The following is a 23,821-nucleotide window of genomic DNA, read 5'->3' on the forward strand; positions in this document are numbered from 1 at the left end:
TTCTTTTACTTCAAGGATGGGGTGACATCGGGTGCATATCAACAGCCGAGAGGCGTACCACAGGGATCCGTTCTTTCACCACTTTTGTTTTCTGCACCCATCGTCAGGATGTCCAATCCTATCTCTAGGCTGACTACAATGCATTTTTCTCCACATCACGGTATATCAGCACGTTATACCGAATTTTGCAATCATTTTTGTCTGAACTCGAGCCCCGACTGGTCGTAACGTCTTTTTCGCTTAACGTCAAGAAATGCTCGTTGCTTGTGTTTCCATCGCCAAGTGCTGTTTTTATTTCTCTCCATTGTCGAAGTACTCAGGGATAACTTATGATGGTAGGTTAAACTGACAGTAGTAAATCAAATCAAATGCTGGTAAAGGAGAACGTGCAATGGCATTGTTGCGCCGGTTCAGTAATAAAAACACAGGGATGCGTATACAGCTACGTTGCCGATCATTTATAAACTTTACGTCCGCCCCATTCTCGAATTAGGCCGTATTCTTTTTTCAAGATGTGCAGCATACAAGCTAAGACCTTTAATACTACTGGAAAGGCAAGCGCGGCGTCTCCACCTTGGGCAGCCAAGTGTTGTGGCAAACGATGTGGTTGATCTGCAGTTTGGAATTATTCTGCTTGAATCCAGATTTAAGCAACTTATTGTCCTGACCTTCCTGAATCTTTACGATGCATCACTATTCAATTTGCAACCAGCTTTCATCAATTCTCCCGAATCATGTTTCAGAATAGGTTGGCGGTGTTACCGACAGCCACAAGTTTTTTTTTCAGGGGCTGTTATCAAAACTTCAAGTTCGCCTACCGAGCTTGATTTTGCCAAAATTTAATTTCTTCATGGTAAAACTGATTTTTCATGACATTTTTCCAAAACACGCAAAACTTCTTGCGTGCATGCCTGAAGGTCTTCTTCAAGATCATCTTAGTCAATTTCCGTCTCACTTGGTTAATTCTACGAACGCAACGTAATACTTAAAGAAAGCCGCAGTTGCCATCTTTTCCAATCAGCTTAACTGGTATTCTGCTCTCCGTCTCGCTGATTACACTCCAATATTCCTTGCTAAATTTCTGGCAATTATTCTGGTCATCCAAAAATTGGGTCAATAGAAATTTGCAGTAATAGTTGTTGCAGACGCGCTTTCAGTCTGTAAACATTTAACTTTTAAGAACCGGTCACACCTGTTGAGTATATTTTCCATCTTGTCCGAGAGGAATTCTTTGATATCCGCTTTGTCTGCACCCCCGGATATAGCGGAATCTTTTTAAATGATTCCGCTTACTTGCTCGTATCGTCTTCACCGAATGGTCCATTCTTAAATGTTCCTCCTGATTTCTCTTTTATAACAGGAGCTAGATTTAAACGCTTTTTATTGTTGAATTGTAAGGATTCATCCATACTTACCGCAGATGGTTTTCGACATCTAAAATGTTGGTGGAACATGAGCAAATACTTTTTACGTCAATGCGAGATGACGTTATCAAGCTTCCCCTGTAGAGTTCCCCTCCCAAAACTTTTGCCTTCATAGACCTGGTTTACTCGTACCTGACTTCTGCTCCTTGTGTAATGAACTAGACCATTTCTTTCTTTCTCGCCGTTTCTTCTCCTCCCTCCACGGAATATTCCTCATGTTTCCAACTAGTAATCTGGGTTTGTCACTTATAACATCATACATTTTGTCTTTTGGTGCCTGTAAATTAGGCGCAAGTCATCGTCCGATGATTACTACTCTGCACAAGTTTGTTGAAGCATCCGGTAGGTTACGGTGATAGGGTACAGAACGGGGGACACTTCACTTTATTTATTTTTTTGTTTTTTATAAGTCCTCTCAAAATATGTGTTATCAGTTCGTTGCCAACGGCTTCATTCTGAACGTTCTGTTTTACCCCTTTTGCTACCATATGGGTGTACGTTTCATTCCATCCAGTGTGGCCAATCCTACTCATGGGTAGGAGCCATGTTTTGAAGCAACATCAGCAACAACATATCCCCCAGGGTGAGTACGTGCCAGAAGATCACAAAGATCTCATGCCGCCGTTTTTCTAGACAAAGAAAACTCTTAGAAACTCATTTAGCAAACTTGGGCTATCGCTAACCACACCAACCATTCTTTTTGGTGAGGCGACTTCATTGGGATCCAGCCACAGGAATGCTTTTCTTGGATTTTACCATGTTATTATAGAGACAAAATCACCAATTATTTCTATTATTTAATTTCTTTATATTAACTTACTTTATCAAAATTCTTCGCAATATTTTCATTACACTTCTAAATTACATATCTTTAGTCCCACGCTCTACTACTGAAATCTAGTTTTGCTTTAATTCTAAACAAACGGGACCGCGCCTGCTTCTTGGCCAATACCCCATAGTGGTTACGCGCCAGTGCTCGGGAGACAAGACAAGACAAGGATTTCCATCTATATCTACCGCCATGGTTCTGCCGCTGATTACCATCGGAATACTAGGTATGGTCTTCCTGTGCACCTACTACAACCAGTACTGGCCTCTTCCTGCATTGAGAATCGGCCAGCTGTGGGGGGAGGACGACTTCTACGGTGCACCACCGCTTTTAGTTCACAAGCATGACTCTTCGCAAGCGCAGACTCATCCGCGTCCAGTCGTCGACCGCGTCCGTGAGGCGACCGATCGAATGAACTTTCAGCGCTACGAGAGCGTCGCCCAGGCACTTCAGGTGGTCCGTTACACACGCGACCTCTCAGTGGAGTCACTCATCATTCTACTACCATTGCTCCTCGGCGTCGCCTTCAAGTTTTGCTGCCGACGCAAGCTAAGTGGACCGTTATCGAGTAACTCCCAAGCCTCACATTGTAGCAGCTCGACTCTGCATAGCCTGTTTGGGGACAGACCGTTGGGAAGCCCAGAGCGAGATGACCGAACGCTGCGAAGGTACGGGATAGGAGGGCGACGCTCTCCGGAGGAACTGCCACCCGTCGAGTTTCCGGCGTTATCGAGTTATGCGGAAGACTGCAGCGCAGTCTGCGAAGTTTCTGACGGTGAGTTGTTATGCTCAGGAAGTACACTGACGGAATTGCCACCGCTTACTGAGGAACGGCTTCTCTACGCGAGCCACGAAAGCATCACAAGACAGGAACTAACAATTGCTGGCAAGGTCAAGCAATGGCTTCCGGGCATCACGTGCCCAAATCAGCAGGGTCATCGGCCTACCACGCACGAGCACGTTCCTATGAGGCTCAGCAATGCCGACTCCCGTGACTTCGGAGGTGGTCAGGAAGAATTACGTTCGAGGGGTGGTCCTACAATCTTTCGGCCAGCAACAAAGTTATCGAAATGCGAGATGACGGTACTGATCTTCGGGGCAATTTCGCGGAAGAGCTGTATTACCGTACAGGCTCAGAGAGTACCGACGACGCCGAGCAAATCCAATTAGACAACGACGATGAAGACCAGCCTTTACTGGGGCTTTCGGATAACTATTCTGACTACCAAAGCAGTAGCGACGAAACACGACACTCAGGAGGGGGAGACGGTGACCGCTCCGAGGTGAACAATAGCGGACTCTCGGAAGAGAGTGCGTACATGAAGCTGCCGAGGTTCGAGCGGTCGTCCGAAGACGTGAGCACTTGCTTCATAGACTATGAAACCCAGGAGGCATGGCTCTCGGTAGCAGCGGCTGTCGATCGCCCGGTCGACCCACGTGCGCATCTGCCGTCCTCGCCACACCGGCCTCGTAACGCATTCGACCGTCTATTTGAGGCCCGCAGACAGCCAGAGCCCGTAGTCTTTTCCACCATCCTGCAGGAACTTGGGGTTGAGAACTGCGTGAAGCTTCACGAGAGCGAGCACACCGACATCTTCCTCGCGTCCACCGTGAGCGGCGACACAGTGGTGCTCAAGGTCTGCGACTGCGCTCATGGGGCGAAGTACCTGCAGTGTCTGATCAACGAGATCCGCATCGGCTGGTCCCTGACGACGCTGGCCGAAGGGCTGGAAAACCAAACAAGAGGCTTTCCTCGTTTTCATTTGACGCGCCGTGTTTGGGACAGCTATCCCCGGCTACTTGAAAGCGCGCGCACCAGCTGCTTGAAGAGGCGGAAGTCGGCAGATCTCAGAGTGCTTGGGCGAAAGCTTTGCTCGCCATACGTCGTCCTCTGCATCGACAACGGAGGTGAACCGCTCTCCGAAATGACGCTAGGGCAGTTCGACAGCGCCCTGCAGATTCGCTCTGTCGTCCAGCAGGTGGCGCTAGTGGTAGCTGTTGCTGAGGCCGAGCTGGAGTTCGAGCACCGGGTCCTGACTCCTGGACACGTGCTATTGAAGCCCGTGCGAGGTCGCGTAGCCCATTACCGCTTCATGAATAACGCTGTGTCCGTCGAGTAGCACGGATGGGAGGCCTGCATCGTTGACTTTGCTGCGTCTAGGCTGTGCCCGGGTGGGGGAGAAATACCCGTCTACGTCGACCTGCACGGACTCCCTGAAGAGAAGAGGAACGCTGTTGGCGACAGGCTCGTCCTCATCGACAGAACTGTTGGGCCCGACGCGTCCCTCTTCCACCCGTACACGAACGTGATCTTCCTCCACGACCTGGTTTGCGGACTACTGCGCACCCACGAGCCAATCTTCGCTAATCGCGCCCTGTCTTCCTGGACAGATGCCGAGCGGTAAGCTTGGGAGGACCTCACACTGTGGTCAGAGAAGATCCCGGATTGCAGCAGTGCCAGAGACTTTGTCATCGCCCGCGTTCTGTCGAGCACTACGTTCTTCACGTCCCCGGCGAAGGCCGAAGAAGTCTAGAGCCAATGAAACTGTCGACCTCGTGGAGGATAAACTCCTCCTTTGGTATTTACGCAGTTCGCGTTATCTGAGTATAATAAAATTAGTTCAAATTGCTAAGAAAAAAAGTCATGCACCCTTATAGGTGCAAGCTAATTGTCCCATCGCTAACACTTAAAAGGCTGTAAATAAGTGTTTGCTCATCATGACAGTGAGCTAAACGACCTACGATGGGAGAGGGCGTACAATTTCTGACCACCGGCTGGTGAGCACCGAAATACACGATATAAAAGTTGGGCCCCGATAGCTATTCAAGTATATATCGCGCGGTTTTCGTGGTGCCAATAGCAGCTATTCTCATGTTTGCTTGCCATGAAACTCGACATCGAGGGATCTGTCGCCAACAAGGATTGGATCTTACAACCCTTAGAGTTTAAGGAGTTAGCCTTCTGCGCGGTAACTCTTGGCAAATCGCCTTGTCTCACTGTCACGACCAGGGTGTCCAACAGGAACCGGAACAGAACTCGCATTTTGGTCCACAACCGGAACCGAACCAAACCCCAATTTTTTCCGCCATTTAGTAGCTGAGCTTGAACCGGACCGAATCGAAGGAACAGTTCCGAACCGGTTCCGGGAACGGAGATTTCGAGCACAGCAGTCTGATAAAGAGAGTACTTTATTTGCTCCAACCATTGTTGAGAAAAACGGGAGACACTTCCGTGTGATAATGCGGCAGCGTTGTTCGTCCTCTGCACATCCTGATAGAACCAGCACCGCAAGAGTGGCACCGTGGTGCCGGCCACACAAGCTGGCGTCGAGAGGGACATTTTCAGGGCGTAAGTACATCGTCATCGAACGAGGTTGAAACCACCATCCCTTGACGACGTCCTCTTCCTTCGCTCTTCTTATTCTGCCAAACAAACATCTGCCGCATTGACTAAACAGATAATGAAATCTCTGAAAGCGGCAAAGGTGTCACATTATGCTTATCGGTAATCGTACAAGCCAACACTGCACTCTAACCTAATAGTGGTTGCGGTAGAAGATGCAATGGGAGATTGTTCTTAGAGCTTGAAAATATTAGAACGGGATAAAATTGAAAACTGTAATACACGCGCGATAATTAAGCCATACATCCGATAAAATTCTGCAGGAAATTTTTACTGCGAGAAAGGCCCATCAATATGTACGAAATGTATTTATGTATGCTGATAATACAGCTCTCTTGTGCGCCCAGGACTCTCCGGACCATACCTTTATTTGTGCTATTCAGAGCTTGATGTTATCCAGAAATGGTTCGTTTCAATGAAAGTAACGTTAAATACACAGAAAGCCAAGTATATTGTTTTTATTTGCCGCGCAAAGTTTTGGAGGAACACTCATGTTCACTTCCAGTATGCAGTAAATAATTCAGCGCTAGAACGAGTGAATTTGATGAAATACCTAGGCGTTATACTTGACGAGTCTTTTAACTGGAAAGCTCATATTGACGAAGGTCTGTACCACTGGTAACGTTCCACTGCATACAATAGTGAAAAAGATCCCTTAAATTACGCCAACGCTGAGCAGAATCAACCTCAGCTCTCAAGGGTTCCTCAAGGAGGACGACCTGACACTTTGGCAGGCTGCCCCAGAAATCGCACTAGGCGTGTCCCGCATTTGAATGAACGTTTTTCGTGCCAACCCTTTATCCAGCTGTGCCATGAACGCACTGGCTATGTGCCGCTCTTCAATGAACCTTTCTCCAACTTGGGTCACTTAGTATGCGACAGCGATTGTGCGGCAAGCGGGACAACAATTATCAGCCTTTGCAAGCACCGGCGCACCACGTTTACTCGTCTCAAGAGACCCCCACGCACGTATGCCGCACATTGCGCAGCGCTGATCAAGGTCACATCAGAGAGAGCAGTCAGCGCCCTTATATCAACCGTTGCTATGTACTCCATGAACGAGGACAAAAGACTACAATGAAACGAGACTCCAGCTAAACCTCTCGCGCTGGTTTTCAGATTGTTGTGACCGCTTCCCAGTTTTGCCCTTCCTCCACGAAGACGATTGCGCTCACGTTCAAATTTTGACCCCTTCCGCGTCATTATATCTATTTCTGTGATACATCATTTTTCTTCTTTGCTTTCTTTACGCTGAGTAGGTGGCCAGGCGTTCGAGAGCAATAACTTTGCATCCGTATGTGGTGAACAACACCGTCACGATTTCCGGTCCTGTATTCAGCGAATAGAATAAGGTGAGCCGAGGAGCTTGATTTTTTGCTTGGCAATCATACGAAGAATCATACGAAGTGAAGAACAATGAAGACACAGATAGTACAATAGGAATCAGGCTAAGCAGAAATGTAAAAGTAATAAGGTCAAACTAAATGAAAGTGGTCGAAAAGATTACTTGCCCCGCACGTGAAAACCTGAGCCACATCTGCATTACGCCTGCAGTGCTTTTGCAAGCTAACGGACCGGTCATTTCTTTTCTTTATGCCTGATGTACTCAACGTGAACACACTAACAATACTGATCATTATTTTACGGCTGTTTCTACTTGTGCCGTCCTCTCTAACCAAAGTCGTATAATGCCCCTTTAAAACGTTTACCTACGCTCGTCGCGGTGACTTCAGGCGTTGCGCGAGTGTGTCGCAGTGGACGAGTTCGAAGCCCGGCCGCGAATGCTGCGTACCACTGTAGGACGTCCTCTACGCAAATCCCTGCAGGACTCTTATCCAGGGTGGTACAAATTGTGTGCGGGGTGATATTCTAAGTTTTCTGGAATTTTTAAAAAATCGTCTGTGGCAGATTGCGTATTTATTGTCCTTGAGCTGGACTATTCGAAGAGGCAGACATTACTGGCACAATCTCAAATAATTATTTTTGGCACATATTGCAGTTTTACGAATTGTGGCCGGTGAGTTAGCAAGACGTATCCACTTGAAATGAATTTGCTGGATGACACCGGGTTCGAGATATTTGCCAAAGTGTGGGACGGAAGACCTGAACGTTCCAGTTACTTTTGTGCTTCATTTTATAAAGTAGGATTCCGTTAAAAGAAGTAAATTTTACGCCGAGCTTGCTGGCCTATATCTTCAAACTGGTATCATTATGGAAATCCACTTCAAGTGCATGTGCCTCGCAAGCTCACTGACAACAAATCGTAAATTTATATATGTGCCGTAAAGTAAAAAAAAAAAGAATACTCGCCATCCCGGCCCTGCGAAAGTGGATGTCCGGCGAAGCTGTTGCAAAACCACGCGCTACAACTGCTGAGAGGGAGAGATAGAGGGGGGGGGGGTATGTACTGCTTAATTTATGGTTCGGACGCTTGTTTTGAGTATGTTCTTTGTTGAAACGCATGTTGTTCTGTGTGTTCTATGGATGATTTCAATGAATGTATGCGTTGTTCGCTTCACTTTGCTCACTGATTGTAGACTTTTCATTACGAGGGGGATGAGCCATTGCACGTTTTGCTTGCTTACAGGTATGAGCCATTGCTGATGAAGATAATTTCTGCTCACACACGGACGCGAAAAATACCGACCACAGAGAGGCTCGCAGCTTCGCTGTAATAATTAGGAATGTAATTTGTGAACTTTTGTTAATTGGTTGGACATGTGTTTCCATTTCCCGTGCAAGCAATGTCCGGCTCTGGAAAATCTAGCTCAAGTAGTATAATTATGTGCAACAGGTGATTTTCTAACAAATTCCCGAAAATTTAAAACTGATCACCACGTTTACTGTTGATTTCTTGTTACTGGGTGTTAAGTTTCTGTTTGAGAGTAAAGCTCGTGTTATATATTTTTTTTGCCGTCTACTTCCCATTTCACGCTCAACATAGGACGCGGAGCCGTATTTTGCCTTTATTGCTGTTTGTTTCCGTCATCCCTAAACAGTTTTATAAGGTGCCCTAAGGCCTAGGACATTCGGGTGTGGCACAGTGACTTGATTGCGCGTGCATCTTTGACCTGTCCAATGGGAAGCCGTCATGCTTGTTTTGGCTATAGCGCACGCCCTTCATCAAAATCCAGGCGGCCTATTCATTGACAGTGCGTTGATTTCACTGGCGATCAAAGTTGGAGCTATAATCACTCCTAAGAGGGCATTGATCTTTAGACACGAGGTTCTCGCTAGAGTCAGGGGGCGTCATTAGAAAGAAATGGTGTCTGGTAATACGTGTCGCGTAAGCCGAGCTGCAGAAAATGGCTGGTACCTTCTGCCAGATGCTCATGTTCGTTTATAGCAACACAAAATCACACCTCACTTGGAGATAGGCCGACAAACTGGTGGCCAAGATAAAAAGGACATCAGGAAAGTGGCAATGAAATATTGAAGTGGCGATAACCTACTTATCTCTTTGCATCAGCACCGCAACTATCCCATGACAACTGTAGACAAATTTGAACGTGGCATACAACCTGTGCGCCTTACTGACCCTTTGTGGGGCTCGGGTTACCTTCGTTTTGCCCCATCTGCAACTATTGATTGAACTTCGCACAATTATTGATACGCCCTGAAGGCGAAATAAACGTGTAAGACGCCAACAGAAAAAGACACATAACAAGTTCTAGCGCCCATTCTGATGGACTCGTTCGAAGAGTTCGTATATTCTTTCTTTCTTTCTTTCTTTCTTTCTTTCTTTCTTTCTTTCTTTCTTTCTTTCTTTCTTTCTTTCTTTCTTTCTTTCTTTCTTTCTTGGTACAAATTGTGTGCGGGGTGATATTCTAAGTTTTCTGGAATTTTTAAAAAATCGTCTGTGGCAGATTGCGTATTTATTGTCCTTGAGCTGGACTATTCGAAGAGGCAGACATTACTGGCACAATCTCAAATAATTATTTTTGGCACATATTGCAGTTTCCTCTTTCTTTCTTTCTTCCTTTCTTTCTTTCTTTCTTTCTTTCTTTCTTTCTTTCTTTCTTTCTTTCTTTCTTTCTTTCTTTCTTTCTTTCTTTCTTTCTTTCTTTCTTTCTTTCTTTCTTTCTTTCTTTCTTTCTTTCTTTCACTAATTCTTTCTTCAGCAAGCGCGAGATTAACTATCTTAGGCAACACAGAAATGTGTGGCCCAACCCGCCAGAAAACCGTCCAGGTGGTCAAGCCATCTCTACAATAGCGACGGGTACGTTAATCATTTATTACTTATTCTATAAATTTGAAAATGAACCGAAATGTCTATTTCCATTCTAGGAAATGCGCACAGAAAACTGCGCCACAGTTCTTCGAGCAGTCCGCGCTTCCTCGAGCGCGGCGCATCAGGGCCTCAGGTCTTCCGGCAGCTCGGTGAGCGTGTTGCGGAGGCTGTAGTCGTCCACTTCCGGTGGCCTCGGGATGAGCCGGGCGAGGCAGGCCGAGATGAGGATCACCTTGAGCGGCTCCAGGATGATCTCGTTGTGGAGCAGGCCCGTGAGCGACCGGAAGAGCCACTCCTTGGAGCGCTTGTCGCCGTACGAGAAGCCGTACAGGCAGATCACCGCCGAGCACACGAGGGAGCCGGCGAGCGCCACCACCCAGCCGACCAGCTGGAACCACCAGGGCAGCAGGCCCCGTCGACCTTCGCGCACAAGCCGCGCATACTCCTGCGCGGGCAATAATGGTTTGAGGCATAACGTGGGATGGCGCGTTCGTATAAAAAAAAAAAAAGAAGAATACGCAGGTCAGTTCTGTGACGCGCCGCGGAGCCCTGTACAATAGCGAACAAATGTCAAGGAATCCTGGAAATGAAATAGCTTCCAGAATCCTTTGGTTATGCAGACGACTTTGATGTACATATATTGTGCATGATAAGGCTCGCAACAATAAAGAAGGCTAAGCACGTTTACAAAAACAACACCTTTATTTAACTTGGCTTCACGAGAAGCATTGTGGAAGAAGCCACTCAGTTTCCTCTGCACACTTTGATTAATACGAATGTAGACTATTTTAAGGCATCTGCAAGTTCAGAAATGCTTGGGCACTTGTCAAAGTACTCCACTTTTCGGTGGGCCGGTTTTTTTTTTTCGTCGGGGCCAAGGGGCCTATACCACGCTACACTGCATAGTGCAGTATCGCACTTTGTTGTGGTATCGCCGCGCGCACGGCAGCTCAGTGGCGGCTCCGGAGGGCAGCGGCAGCACCGCTTCATGCGCATGAGGCTTCCTCCCCTTAAGCCACTCGCTTGTTCTCGCTTAACTTGTTTCCCAACAGGTGTGTGAATTAGGACTGGCTTTAGCCTAGATACTTTTTGTGTTACTTCCACATCCTGTAAGATAATGCTTATTTTATTGTCTGACGTACGAATTTCCGGATTCGAAAGTCCAGAGGTTCGTGTGATGCTTGCGCGCCACGAAAGCAAGACACCGCGAAAGAAAACTGCCAAGATCGTCATAGACATTTCAGCATGTTATGGGCTCCATTCTTTCTAGCTCCACTTTTTCCCAACCAACGGGCAGGGTAGCAAACCGGAGACTTGCCTTATAGTTGGCCTTCTTGCATTTCCGCTGTCTCTCTCTCTCTCTCCCCGAAAACAGATTTTACGCAGCCCCAATAACCTCCAGGTAGCATATTTTAGAAAGATAGCGAAACGCGTTATCCGCGGTATTCGTATTCCTAGAGTTCTTTCCTCTTTAAATGTTTTTCTGTGTTTTATAGCGAAATGAGTGGTAAAATTGTGACCTTTTTAAGAAAGAACGAATGTGGGCTGCACACTGTAAAAATACCTAAACTCTTAAAGGTGTTTTTATATACAGGTATGGCGTTACAAAAATTTATAGAGGACGACAACGGAGTTCTAACTAGACGTGCGTTGACAAAAGACGTAGTTGAAAACTATGTAATCATTCTGACAGCCTTGGGCCCTGTTGTGCCCGTACAGCCAGCCCGGATTCCGAATCTACCAGATGCAGAATTTATCCTGCGAACGCCCTTTGGACGAACCCTGGGCAGCGCCGAAAGGCACAGCGCACTAACGCTCCCTTGACAAGTCAAGATGCTGTGCCGCCATACAGCGTCGTCCTGTGGGGGGCGTCGGCGAGCGACATGTCCAAACGTGCAACAAAGTGCTAGACAGCCCGGCACCGTATTTCCTTTCCCCTGGAGGCCACCGCTTGCGGCAAATTTGAAGCGGGTGACCAGTGCGGTCGCTGGTTGGAGCTCTCGGACGACCGTCGAGTGCTGGCTTTGTATTGGGCCGTTTGAGTGACAATCGTTTCTCGGGGGTTTAAAAGCCCCGACGCTGCCGCCTGGAGAACCGGATCCACCGAACCACCGTGAGCCGAGTGCAGCTCTCGAGTGGAGTCAGATGTGTTACGCGTTAGAGACTCGCCGGACGTCGCCGTGCGGGAACAGTCGCGTTTGCTGTTAGCTCTCGGCCCCGTGCCAATCAGATCTTGTCCTGTATAATGACCTGTATATAGTGTATAAAGCACCTTTTGTTATTCTCACCGACGCCTGACTGGGAGTCTCCGCTACCAACGCTCTGTCACGAAACGAGTGACGAGCGCTACGGGACCGCGTCAAAGTCGCAACAGCCCGCAGAAATATCCGAGAAGATAATTTCACAGGGAGACACGTGAAACTCTCCTGTCGAATGTTTCTGTGCGTCCAAGGCTGTCAGAATGATTACATAGTATTCAACTACACCTCTTATCATCGCGCGTCTAGTTAGAACTCTGTTGTCGTCCTCTATAAATTTTTGTAAGGCCCTACCGGTAATGGAGTTACCATTGCGACAAGAAAACACCCTTACTGGTGGACGTATTTTTTACAGTGTATCTTTCAGGGATGTTGTGGCTGTGGCAAGCTAGCGCGGCCGAGGCACTGTTCCGCGCAGCTTTGCACGAGCACACGCGCGCGCGCACCTGCAGCATCTGAGTGCGGTGCTCGCTGCGCGACTCGGAGTAGTTGTGCGACAGGTTGTCCAGGTAGCTGAACAGCGAGATGCGCGGCCGGCGGCGCTCGGGCGCGGCGCTCAGGGGCCGCGGGCGGCAGTTGCTGAACACGAAGATGACGAACACGCCCAGCGGCACCGTCACCAGGCTCACCTGCGAGCGAGCGAGTGGCGTTCGAAACGAGGAGCAGGTAGTGACCTGTGGTTACTCCGCGAAAGGGGTGGGACTGATCACTTATTTCGGTTGAATTATGTTCTGTGTTATGCGTGCTGCCACAGAGTGTGCTCGGTTATACGTGGTGTCACCAGCGGCCAACCCAGCAACGCGAAGGTGCGTACACACTACCGACAAAATCTGCATTTAGTTCGGTCTGGCCAACCGGCTGCCGCCGCCGTATAACGAGCATTGACAGTATGCGAGACCGTAAAAACAAATATCCCCTAAAGCGACACTGCAGGCGTTACTATAGTTTACGTTCACATAGTCACCACCCACTCGTATGACGTAGGCCAGTCAGTGCGTAAGTCTCCTCCTTGCATGCCTCGTCCTCTCCGTTACACCCTACTCCTGTAATTTACTGCACTACTCCAACTTTTCCTGCTGGCCATCGCTCTATTGTCAGCAGAAAAAGCTACGCAGTTAAAAAAAATTGCCGCTTGCAGTGATTTCCATCTTTTCCTATTTGTTGAAACGACCCCAAATAAGCAACTACTTGTGCCGCTGCACATCCTATTGCAGCTTTATGGCTGCCATTACCTTCGCTTATGCACTGTCGCGCTGTAGAAGAATGAAAAGAGGTTTACCTAAACAGTGAAAACAACAACAACGATAACAACAACAACAACAACAACAACCACAAAACTGTCAACAGTCGAACGAACGTGTTTTCTGATCGTCATGAACTTCAGTTAGCGTGAACAGGGGACACCTAACAAACCCAAGAAGTCTAACGTGCTGCCACCATTCTTTCTAAATCTTTTGATTATGGGCGAGTGTCCGTTCACCATCAAGCTACACTCGCCTCAGACGTTTGCGCGAACACCGGAAATCGAAAAATGCGCTGCGTGCAAGATGGCTTCAGTCCTGCTCACCTGGAGCCCAAGCAGGAAGTCGTTGAGGTGCACGGGCACCTCGAAGAAGCTGAGGTGCTCGCCGTCTGAACTCGTGTCCACGTCGTGGTACATGACGTTGAACATCATGGCCGACAAGATGACGAATAGCGCGCAGGTGACGCGCTGGGCGCGCGTGAACTTGGAGCTGCGGTAGCGCGCGATCACGTTAAACCACGTGTGGCCCGTGAAGAAATGTCGCTGCAGACGGCGCCTGGGAATTTTACAGGACGCCAACAGCGACGAAAAGCAGCGTTAGACCAGATGGAATACCCCATCTATTAAGACATATGTGTGGTGCAGCACCTGCCATTGACAGGCGATACTGCAGCTGACCGCAAGTGTCCAAAGAACATTTTCCGCGTTAACTTACCGATGAGAACCACGAACATAAATGCTTTAGAGGACCCTCTGCGATTTCCCTTGATTCACTGATGGATAAACCTGTTACATTTGCTAATAAGAATTGCTTATATCTGCGGCAGGTAAAACCACACTACGCATAGTTAACAGAAGTGTTTGCATTCCGCATGCTCTTATGTGATGCTTGCGAGCCACCATAATTACATTATTTTTTGTGTTTGTCCTCTCAGTGCAACTACAGATTAAGTGTATGGCGCCACGCCTGATATTTGTTTCCTCAGATTTCTTCACCGAATACAGTTACAATGGTAGCTTTAACAGGAATTAGCAGGAGTGTAATAGGTACAATTCCGCAGATTTTTTCGGTCTCCACAGCTTGATGAAATATGCAATTTTTCTGACGTACAAAACTATCCTAATAAAATCAAAGGTTATGCCATTTCATGTCCTTGAACAACATAGGAATGCAGTGAAAGGAATGACCGCGAAAAAAACATGCTGACAACGCAGGCTTTTCATAAGAACTTAAATTTCAGTAAACAGACACCAAAATATTCCGCCCTCTGTACCACTCCCACGTATAGGACCCTTGCAGCCTAAGAACTTTCGCGTAAATTTGTGCTAACCTTTAGCCCACCTGGCCCACCTTACATCCGCTGTTTTATTTAACCTAGACACTGTGCAGCGTGACGTTAATAACGCTCTCAAGACTGTTGCGCTATCTGCACGAAATGATTATGTGTGATTTCAACGACATCAACCACAAGGCAATTAAAGTGACCACGGTCACCGAAAGAGTGTCCAGAAGTCTGCCTGCTGCTGTCCGTCGGCTGGCCGGAAGCGGAAACTCTTGGGAGAATCCTGATCTCCCCCTTCCGGCTGCAGCCACTGCTCGACGAAGAACACCCAGACCAGGTCTTCGAGCATGTCCTGCACCACCACAGTGTGCAGGAACCACGGAGCGCGGGTGCCGCGGGCCTCGAGGGTGAACACCACCTGCGCACAAGGACGGCCTGCTCGCACTCAACGCGACAACTGTCGGCCTGCCCAAAATAGATGATCGCAGTACACAGTTATGTCCAAGTTGAGCTAAGACCTGCTTCTCTGACGTGTCACTTGTGAGCTTTTATGTTTTCCTTCTGTCTGTGTCTGTCTTGTGCGTCATCATGCATGGAGGCGTATGTTCCTGAGAGTGAAAAGAATAGAAACAAGACAGGCCATGCAGACATGCGCTTGAAATCTGCTTCGAACGACGTAGTTTGCCGCTAGTACTTGAGTCCTCCCGAGGTTTGGCCATCAGAAGGTCCCAATTTACGTTACACCCGTTGCAAATAAAGAAGTCTGAAGTACGTAAACCGCGCGGAGATGATCATGCCGTGAAATTATTCTTGCTGCGCGAGCTGCAAAAACAGTTGACAGTTCAACAGAAATCTCGCGCGTCTTTGTTCTCGCAGCAGCCATTCTCCACTCTAACAAGGGCGTCACTACTCTCGCTTACCACGTTACACCCCCCCCCCCTCCCTGTCCCACCTATAGTTCGCATATTGCCAGCTGTAAGGTGAAGAACAAGGGTATTTACGGGAAACACAGAAGCTACAAAAGTGCCAACATAAATGCGCCGTAAACGTGAGAGAGAGAGAAAGAGAGAGAGGGAGAGAGAGGGAGAGAGAGAGAAGAAATAAGGGAAATAAAAGCAGCAGAGCTCGTGAAGATAACTTCATACGGGCACCGACCCAAAAAGTAGGCTGGGGAGGAAGGCAGCTCGCATCCTTGCATCATCGCCGCGCAGCATTTCCTTTTCTTTCTGATTCCGCTGTTGCTAAATCTTTTGAAAAGTTGTTTTGGCAAAACGTTAATTGGAGGGCGTTTTCTTCTAGTGTACAGCGTTAACTTCTGGCGGTGTTTGGTGACGGGCCCTTTGATTCAAATGGCAAACAGAATAGCAGCACATCTCCGCGGTCCGTGGAGGCGTCGGAAGAGCGTGAGGCGGTTAAGGGCGCAGTAGCCCAGGGTATCGAAATGGAACTGAACAGAAAAGCCGGAGAAAAGAAAAATTGTTGTTGCTGGAACCAGAACTGAACCGAAATGTTTCGATTTTTCTCACGCCGGAGTCAAACCGAAATAGCGATTTTTGGCTCAGGCTGATCACCGTTTCCTGGAGCTGATTGCCTGCACTCATGGCTCAACTACGCTACCTCATTTGCAAATGCACACTACCTACCCCTGATTTAAGAAGTAGTAGCACCATTAGTGCGGCTTTCGATGTATCGTGTCGGGGGAAAGGCATGTTAGTAAAGCACTTGTAAGTGTTTGAAGTCGGTGAGCATCAAATTGTTTTCCGTTGGTAGGAGACATTTCTATGACCGTTAAAATGACGAAGTGCTATGTGTACGTCAGAACTCAGCAGCAAACTCAATAAGACCTGTAAAAGGGAGCCCGGTGGGCCAACAAGATTCCTACGCGCATCCTGCGGTCGCCCGCACGTGTAGCTTTCATGATGGTGGCAGAAAGTCAATGTGGACACGGGGTTGTCAGCACTATGCGAGATGTCTGTAGCCGTATCCCACTGGCTAATCTCATCGTCATTCCTCATACCCTTCTTTTCTGTCCTCTATTTCTTCCATCTACAAAAACGTGTAGCAGGCAAGCGGACCTTCACTGCGCTTCCTCAACAAATTTTGCTTTCTATCTATCCCTCACTGAAGCTTCGCTTAGCATAGATTCCATCGCTGGTGTTCGATCCGTATAATTCTTTTGTAACCACTACCCCTACTAGAGGCCTCAAGAACACCAGGTGTTTTCATATACTCTGCCCTTACTGGTAGGGCCTCTACAAAATTTATCGAGGACGACAACGGAGTTCTAACTAGAAATCTAAATTTGCTGTTAAGCGAAATTTCCTGTTAAGCGAGAACTGACGGAACCGTTATCGCTTAACAGGAAAAAAATCATAAACGAAAAAGTTTGTTCCACACACTGCTGTTGACTTGCTATAAAGGGTGTCCCGGCTAACTTTACGCAAGCTTTTCAGCTAAAAATAAAGCCTGAAAAAACACGGTGCAAGACAGGATTTCAAGATCTATAATGTTCGGTCGTCAGAGGTCTGACAACCGAACCCCGTAGGTCTTACAAGTGTATCTTGCACCATGTTTTTCTAACATTTTTTTTCGTTGAACAACTTGGCTAAGGTTAGCTGGGACAACTTGTATACGGCCACGCTACGAGTCAAGACAAGCGCGTCGAGTTGGTTGGAACCGGAGACATGCTGCGAAGGCTACACTGGCGGCTGTCTTCCCGCGGCGTTGAGATCACGTGACAGCGCGACAATCGCACGCGCTCACATCCCACACGAGAAACGACGACATAGTGCGCTGACTTTTCTCTAGCGTTTTAGCGCGAAACGATGGGCACGGTGCTGAAACATCGCACTTTTCGCAGTTCATATCGTGGCTGCTGCTGCTGAAAAAGAAAAGAAGATCCCTGACTCATCCGCATGGCAGGCACGCGTTTCTGCCGCTAACGTAACGGTAACTTAACGGCCTGCAGTGCGATTCGCGGGCGGACGCTGCTGAGCTAAACCACACGGCAGGCGGAATGTAACAGCAATTCTGATGCGCCGCACTGATTCGGACAACAGACAAATTAAGAAGCACCGTTGCGTTATTTCAAGCACGGCAGAACAAGCCTGCGCAGCGACGCGCCCACTCGCCTCGGTGATTTCTCCCAGAGCACGCTCGGTGGTGGCCAGGAAGTAGTCCTCGGACTTGCGCTGCAGCGTGCCCGGATTCACGTTCTCGTCCTTCAGCAGGAAGGTGCGCGACGAGCCCTCCGAGCCAACCAGTTGCAGCCACACCTGCGCATAACTCGTCCCTATATTCGCCATGTCTGGCGCCTCAGTATGCAATCTTTATAGGTGGACGTGACCGCCGACTGCGGCAGATAAAATCACGTTAGGAGGAGATGCGGTGAGTATAGGGCACGTCGTGTAATGAGTTAGCTGCTTTTTCAAATGAAAGGGAGGAAAGAGCAGCTGACAGACTGCAGCACAAGCAGCATACCCATAGGGAAGAAACTGGAGAAGAATGGAGAGTAGCGGCATTTGTAAAAAGGCCTGTGAATGCGGGAATCTTCATAGGAACCGGTTTCACGGCGAAGCTGTACTACCACCTTATGCATTCGTTGTGCCTGTGGAAAAAAGTCAACCAATCACAGTGGGAGGCGCGCGCCGCGTGCGCCGCTGGGTTCCTTGCAGTACCACCAGATGGTACACGCCTCCGCGCATGCGCGAAAGCGGCGGCACCGGCCTTGCGGGGAAAATAACCGGAAAGCTCGCCTTCGCGCATGCCTTAGTGCATAGCATTCGCTGCAATCGTTTTCGGTAAAGATTACGGTTGCATAAACTGCAGTTGCCGGTAAGCGGCAAGTATAGCACACGAAGCAGGGAGTGACGTAACTGCGCTTTTATATGTAAAAGAAGAACCCACGTAGCAAATGATTTCACTTGTGTTCGGACAGCGCTATGGAAAGACCGTGCATAGTTAGTACTCCCGAAGACAGCGTTGACACGGTGAGCGGCGACGGGAACAGCAACGTCAATATGCACAACGGCGTCGTGCTCAGCGAGAGTTCAGTTTTCCCCATGGTCCTTGTCTCAAGCAAAAGTTTGACTAATGGTACCAGGAATATGAACAAAAGCACAATTCCCGTCTCCAGCACTCAAGCAGCTTTCACTGCACTTGCTGTACGAGACATACAACGAGCATCATCATCTATATATTGACGTTACAACCACGGTGAATGGGTCTGCCGGATCGGTGATCTTTCCTGCAAAAACCTCCACCGTAAAGATTCGACTGCCTCACCAGACTACATCGACTGCCGCGGAACTCGCTGCTATTCGCTGTGCACTTCGCTAAATTTTTCATGAACTGCCCAAGAAATGGAGCGTATTCAGTGACTCCAAGGCTGCTTTTCATTGTTTGGTTTCTGCCTTACGCCGCGGACCCCACGAACAACTAGTTCTAGAAATGATACTGCTGCGTCATCACCTCGTCGAACACCACACCACGTTACAGTGGATTTCAAGCCACTGTCTGTGGCATAATGGACAATGAACATACCGATGCAGCTGCACAATCTGCACATGAGGAGGGCTTGAAGACTCCATATCATTCTCACGAACAGACGCAGCAATGAAAATTCGTGTGCTTGCAAATGAAGCCATAAGATCTCTATGGAGCACACCAAGCTTGAAGCACACAGTCTGCACCGACTGGATCCGTCCCTACGACTTCGACCCCCATCTGGACTCTCTCGACTCGAGACAACAGTACTTTGCCGACTGTGGTTTTGTGTCGCTTTCACAAGATCTTTTGCCTTCTGAGTCGGTATGGATGAGAGCGCGGCTCGAAGTCACTGCAGCGGCGAGGACGCTATAGAACACGTACTTTTCCACTGTCCCCGATGCAGCGTGCGCCGGCTGTCGCTAGCGGCTGTGTTGGCACGCCTTGACGACAGGTCACCTTCAGAACACACAGTCTTGAAACGCCAACATGAACTGTCGTCGCACCGAAAGTCGGTCAAGGCTTTGTTGACCTTTTTGCGTGGAAGTGGCCTATTATACAGACTATAATTATGTCATCCTTTTCTTTTCACGCCTTTCCCTTCTTTCCGTCTTTACTTCTACTTTCTCTTCCCCTAGTGCAGGGTAGCAAACCAGAGGCTTTAACTCTGGTAAACCTTCCTTCCTTTCTCTAATTTGTATCTCTCTCTTTTTCTCTCTATCTCTCTGTGCTCAGGAAAGATGCAGCGGTTCTTGCCCAATGGAAATCACGCACAGTTAGGACGCCTCAAGAGCAGCGCGAATATGATGAGCGACGAAAGGAACACCAACGTCAGTATGCATAACGGCGTCGTGTTCAGGCTTGGCAGGACCCAGTACAAGGCTAGGTCACATCGGTCTATTGGATCAGGTGATACCACAGCTTAGCTGGCCAACCACTTTCACAGCGTAAACTGGAGCCCCCCCCCCTCCCCCCCGCCCCCCCCCCATTTTTTTTTCTCAAAGTATAGCCATCGCAGTGTTAGAAGGGGCGGAATCGTTCTGGATGAATCATTTGTTCTGGCTCGTGGTTCGAATCATAGTCTATCGCTCGCAGTTCTGTCATTTCCGTCACGTTACGTTAGCAGGTTAACCTCGCCGTTTCCTTCCTTTACTCGATTTTTCTTGGTGGTATGGCCAATCTGGTGCATCCTCTTCAAAGATTGCCGTGTTTCGCGCAAAACTCGCTATACGAAAGTCAATCAATATCACATGGTAACAGTATATCAAACATGTGCTGTTACTTTTATATAACATGCCTTCAATACTCTACTCTTCTCCCAAGCACTGGTACACGTTCATTATACCCGTGTTCAGAAACTTAACGGAACAGTCGGTGTATAGCTACCATTTGGGGGACAAATATTATTCGAATAATTACTCTTTTATTCTGCGAAAACGCAAGTATTTTCATCTATGTACCTACGCTTGCGTGTGGTAAGGTCGATGTAACCAGCATTCATCCTGTTTGGTTATATGTTAACCACTTTTATCACCAAGTGTTTCTTTCTGTAGCCAGTGCAGACGATTTGCAGACATGTGTCATGGACGTGGCCATATCGGATCACGAGGATGCATCAGTGATCTTGTGCGTCAAACCCTAACAGCGGCCTTAGTGTCGAGAGACATAGGCAAGGATTTTCTAAAGCGCCAGTTAATGCACGACGACTGGTCCGACGATGTGCGTGTCCATTTATGCACTGAAGGCGTAACTGCGCATTTGTAACCCTGAAGTTCATTGGTGAGACTCATGCGCTCCGCATTAACGTGTTAATGATAACGCTTTCCAACTTTCTGTCACGTGACTTCAATTGAAGCGAGGTATGCTTTGCGCATACCACGCATCTGTATGTCTTCATATTCGGAAAGTGCATAGTAGAACTACGTGCCATGTGCTATTTTCTTTGTCTGATTGCTTGAAGAATGGGAACCAACTCGGCAAATGGCAATGCGTGCGCTTTGCCAGCAGTAAAAAACCAATACGTGTGATTAAATCAGCGGGATGCCCGTTCGTGCGCTTATGTGTAGCGTAAACTACGTAAGGTTGTATGCCGGCAGTTAAGACCATCGATTTACACACCCACTCACGGTTAGCCTGAGGCACTGACTGCGAAATATAGGTATAGTTCGGCACAGCACCTTTACCAAAGAGTCGAAATGGTGGTTTTCATCACGTTCAAGTTTATTATTGGCAACAAAAACCATGTTAACCAGATGGGCCTAAAAGCAACGAATGCCCGAGAAGCCTCCAGACCCTTCGCTCCCGGTATCACATATCTTAGTGCACCCCAAAAAGAAAAGATAGCATGATAAATAAACGATATGTCAAGAATCAACTTGTATGGTATTTATTCATTCACATAGCTACATTATTCCGAAGGCGATAATGTGGCGGGGTACGGGGCACAGGAGTCAATTCCAACAAAAATAGACAATGGAAGGAAGACACTTTCTGTTCCACAGTGAACAATGCAAAGGCGTTTCGCATATAAGCAACACATACATATGAATAGCCTGTATAAATGAATGCAATGCAAAATCATACCGCATTAGCCTATACGTTTAAATTTCTTGTTCAAAAATATTTGACGTTATGAAAGAAACTTCAATAGCAAGAACGGCTCATGCTATAACATTCGTTTTCTTATGGAGAGATATGGAATAAGGCAATATGCTTTTTGAAACAATAAATGGACAATGTGGTTAACAAACAGTCTCATAACTAACTTTTGAGGGGTTATTGGTGATGTCACGTATTCGATATAGATATTTCTTGACAAGATAATGATTTTTTCCCTTGGGATAATTGTATGCCACAATTAATACCTTTGTTTCATAAAATAATTTAAAAACTCATCCGGTTGCAATTATACATAATGAATATTTTGCATCGTCCAAGCGGGGGCGCGAGCCATGCCAGCCGGCGCGAGATGCCTGCATTGCCATGTTAGACGGCTGTGCAGACATCTTAATAGTCTAGTTACTGCGCATTCTCTTAAGGATACAACAGGAAGCGTGTATACAGTAGCTTCACGTGACGCCAAACAAGAGCCAAAGACGAGCACAGGCACGCGCCTTGCTGGTGGTGCCGGCGTTGCGACGGAAGCCGGTGATGATGGTGACTATGTAGGGTTGCTGGTCGGTGGGCAGATTCTGTTGCAGGTCGGTCACCGTGTTGTAGACTTCGTCCCGCTGGTCTGCTCGGCGAGCCCATAGCAGCACGGCGCCGTACAGAAGCCACAGGGCCAACACGCAGCTGCTGACCAGCAGGTGGCGCTCGCGGACGCCGCGCGACACCTGCGCACGAGGCAAGACGACGTCATCCGGTAAGTGGCGCCAGTCACCGCACCGCGAATGTCCGCCAATCGAAACACTGTCACGCCTTTTGTTTTACGCTAGGCGAACTGTACGAGAAATGACTATAACGAGGAGAGAGAACCCCAGGAACTAAAGAATGTGTTTAACAAGCCGGCAGCGCTCTTACATGCAGACAATAAGGCAAGTACCGCACACATACACAAAGTTTTGTACGTGTATGCCTCGACCTAGTTTGATAGCTTGAGATGGATTTTGTCCACGCTCTTGCTTACTCCTTATAAGGGCATGATAAATCTTGTACGCATATAAATAAAGGTCCCCATACGCGAGGCAAGGGTGCACGCTAAGCCTTCGACTATATCAATTTGAAGAGACTAGACAATTTAGTGATGAGAGCATACCTTAAGGAAATGATTTTTTTCGTCGCAATGGTCAGGTGCACTAGAAGATCTCTTGGATGGCCCTATAAACACAGCTACGCAGTTATTAGCCTAGACCAGCGCGCTTATTATTTGATGAGTTCCTCCACATCTCTTCCGCAAAACGAGGCCATCCTAATGAAGAAAGTCGTATATAAACGTAGAGCTTCACTTCTTCGCTTCGCTTTTGCCTGATCGGCGACAGCGCCGACGACTGCGTGACGTACGTCCCCTATACCAGAGGGTTCTTCGCGAAGTCGAAGGTTCTTTGTTTAGGCAAGAGAAGCCTAAGGATTTTCCCTTTTTTTTACATTGAACGTTAGTCTTCACGGGGCTGAAAGCATAATACGTCTGTAACCAGCAACTTTCGTCTGACAGTCATTTCCCTGTCTGTGACCTTACATATTATTTCTACGGAAATTCGAAAGTGCCGTGCCCTCTTTTTAACTCCAATAAAGATTGTGGTCTTGACTGGATCAAGAAGCCGTAAGACTATATGCGCTCATTTATATATGCCTCGATATTTTGCTCTTTCTTGCTACTTCCATTTTGGCGCCGCGGTTCTCTACTCATACAAGTATTCAGCGTGACCTTGAGATGAACAGCTCTCGCGAAAAAAAAATAGAAAGAAAAGAAAGAAAAGGTCGTAGATTGTTTTATTTCAATCATTTCAACTCGACCAGATTTATTCGGGTTTGACTGAAATGACGAAGTATTATATTGAAATCATAATTACTGGTGTGTGCTAGCGACGTTACAGAATTTCGCGACTGTGAATATTCTATTTAGTTTTGTCTGTTTCGCTTCGGTCAGATGGATGAATGTTAAGGCACTTCTGATTGGTCTCCCAATAACGAAATGTGAAGCTGTTTACGTCAGTGGCGCATCCT

The 23,821-nt window shown here is 47.7% G+C and overlaps 2 protein-coding genes across 2 annotated transcripts in view; one reads left to right on the plus strand and one right to left on the minus strand.

Moving 5' to 3' along the window:
* The first annotated feature begins 2,426 nt into the window (after positions 1 to 2,426).
* Positions 2,427 to 4,880, plus strand: LOC135896068 (serine/threonine-protein kinase haspin-like). The gene has a single exon (XM_065424401.2). It carries the CDS (start codon positions 3,324 to 3,326, stop codon positions 4,371 to 4,373), a length of 1,050 nt encoding a protein of 349 aa, XP_065280473.1. The 5' UTR covers positions 2,427 to 3,323; the 3' UTR covers positions 4,374 to 4,880.
* A 4,990-nt stretch (positions 4,881 to 9,870) lies between these two features.
* The window catches only part of LOC135896072 (polycystin-1-like protein 2), a 38,221-nt gene continuing 24,270 nt past the window's right edge, over positions 9,871 to 23,821 (minus strand). The window contains exons 9-14 of the mRNA XM_065424404.1: positions 22,270 to 22,491; positions 17,803 to 17,946; positions 14,884 to 15,089; positions 13,713 to 13,944; positions 12,592 to 12,774; positions 9,871 to 10,332 (exon numbers count right to left, since the gene is read on the minus strand). Coding sequence (XP_065280476.1) covers positions 10,009 to 10,332; positions 12,592 to 12,774; positions 13,713 to 13,944; positions 14,884 to 15,089; positions 17,803 to 17,946; positions 22,270 to 22,491 — 1,311 coding nt within the window. The 3' untranslated portion in view covers positions 9,871 to 10,008. The remainder of the gene's footprint in view (positions 10,333 to 12,591; positions 12,775 to 13,712; positions 13,945 to 14,883; positions 15,090 to 17,802; positions 17,947 to 22,269; positions 22,492 to 23,821) is intronic.

Source organism: Dermacentor albipictus, chromosome 2 (assembly GCF_038994185.2).
Source record: "Dermacentor albipictus isolate Rhodes 1998 colony chromosome 2, USDA_Dalb.pri_finalv2, whole genome shotgun sequence".
Lineage (NCBI taxonomy): Eukaryota > Metazoa > Arthropoda > Arachnida > Ixodida > Ixodidae > Dermacentor > Dermacentor albipictus.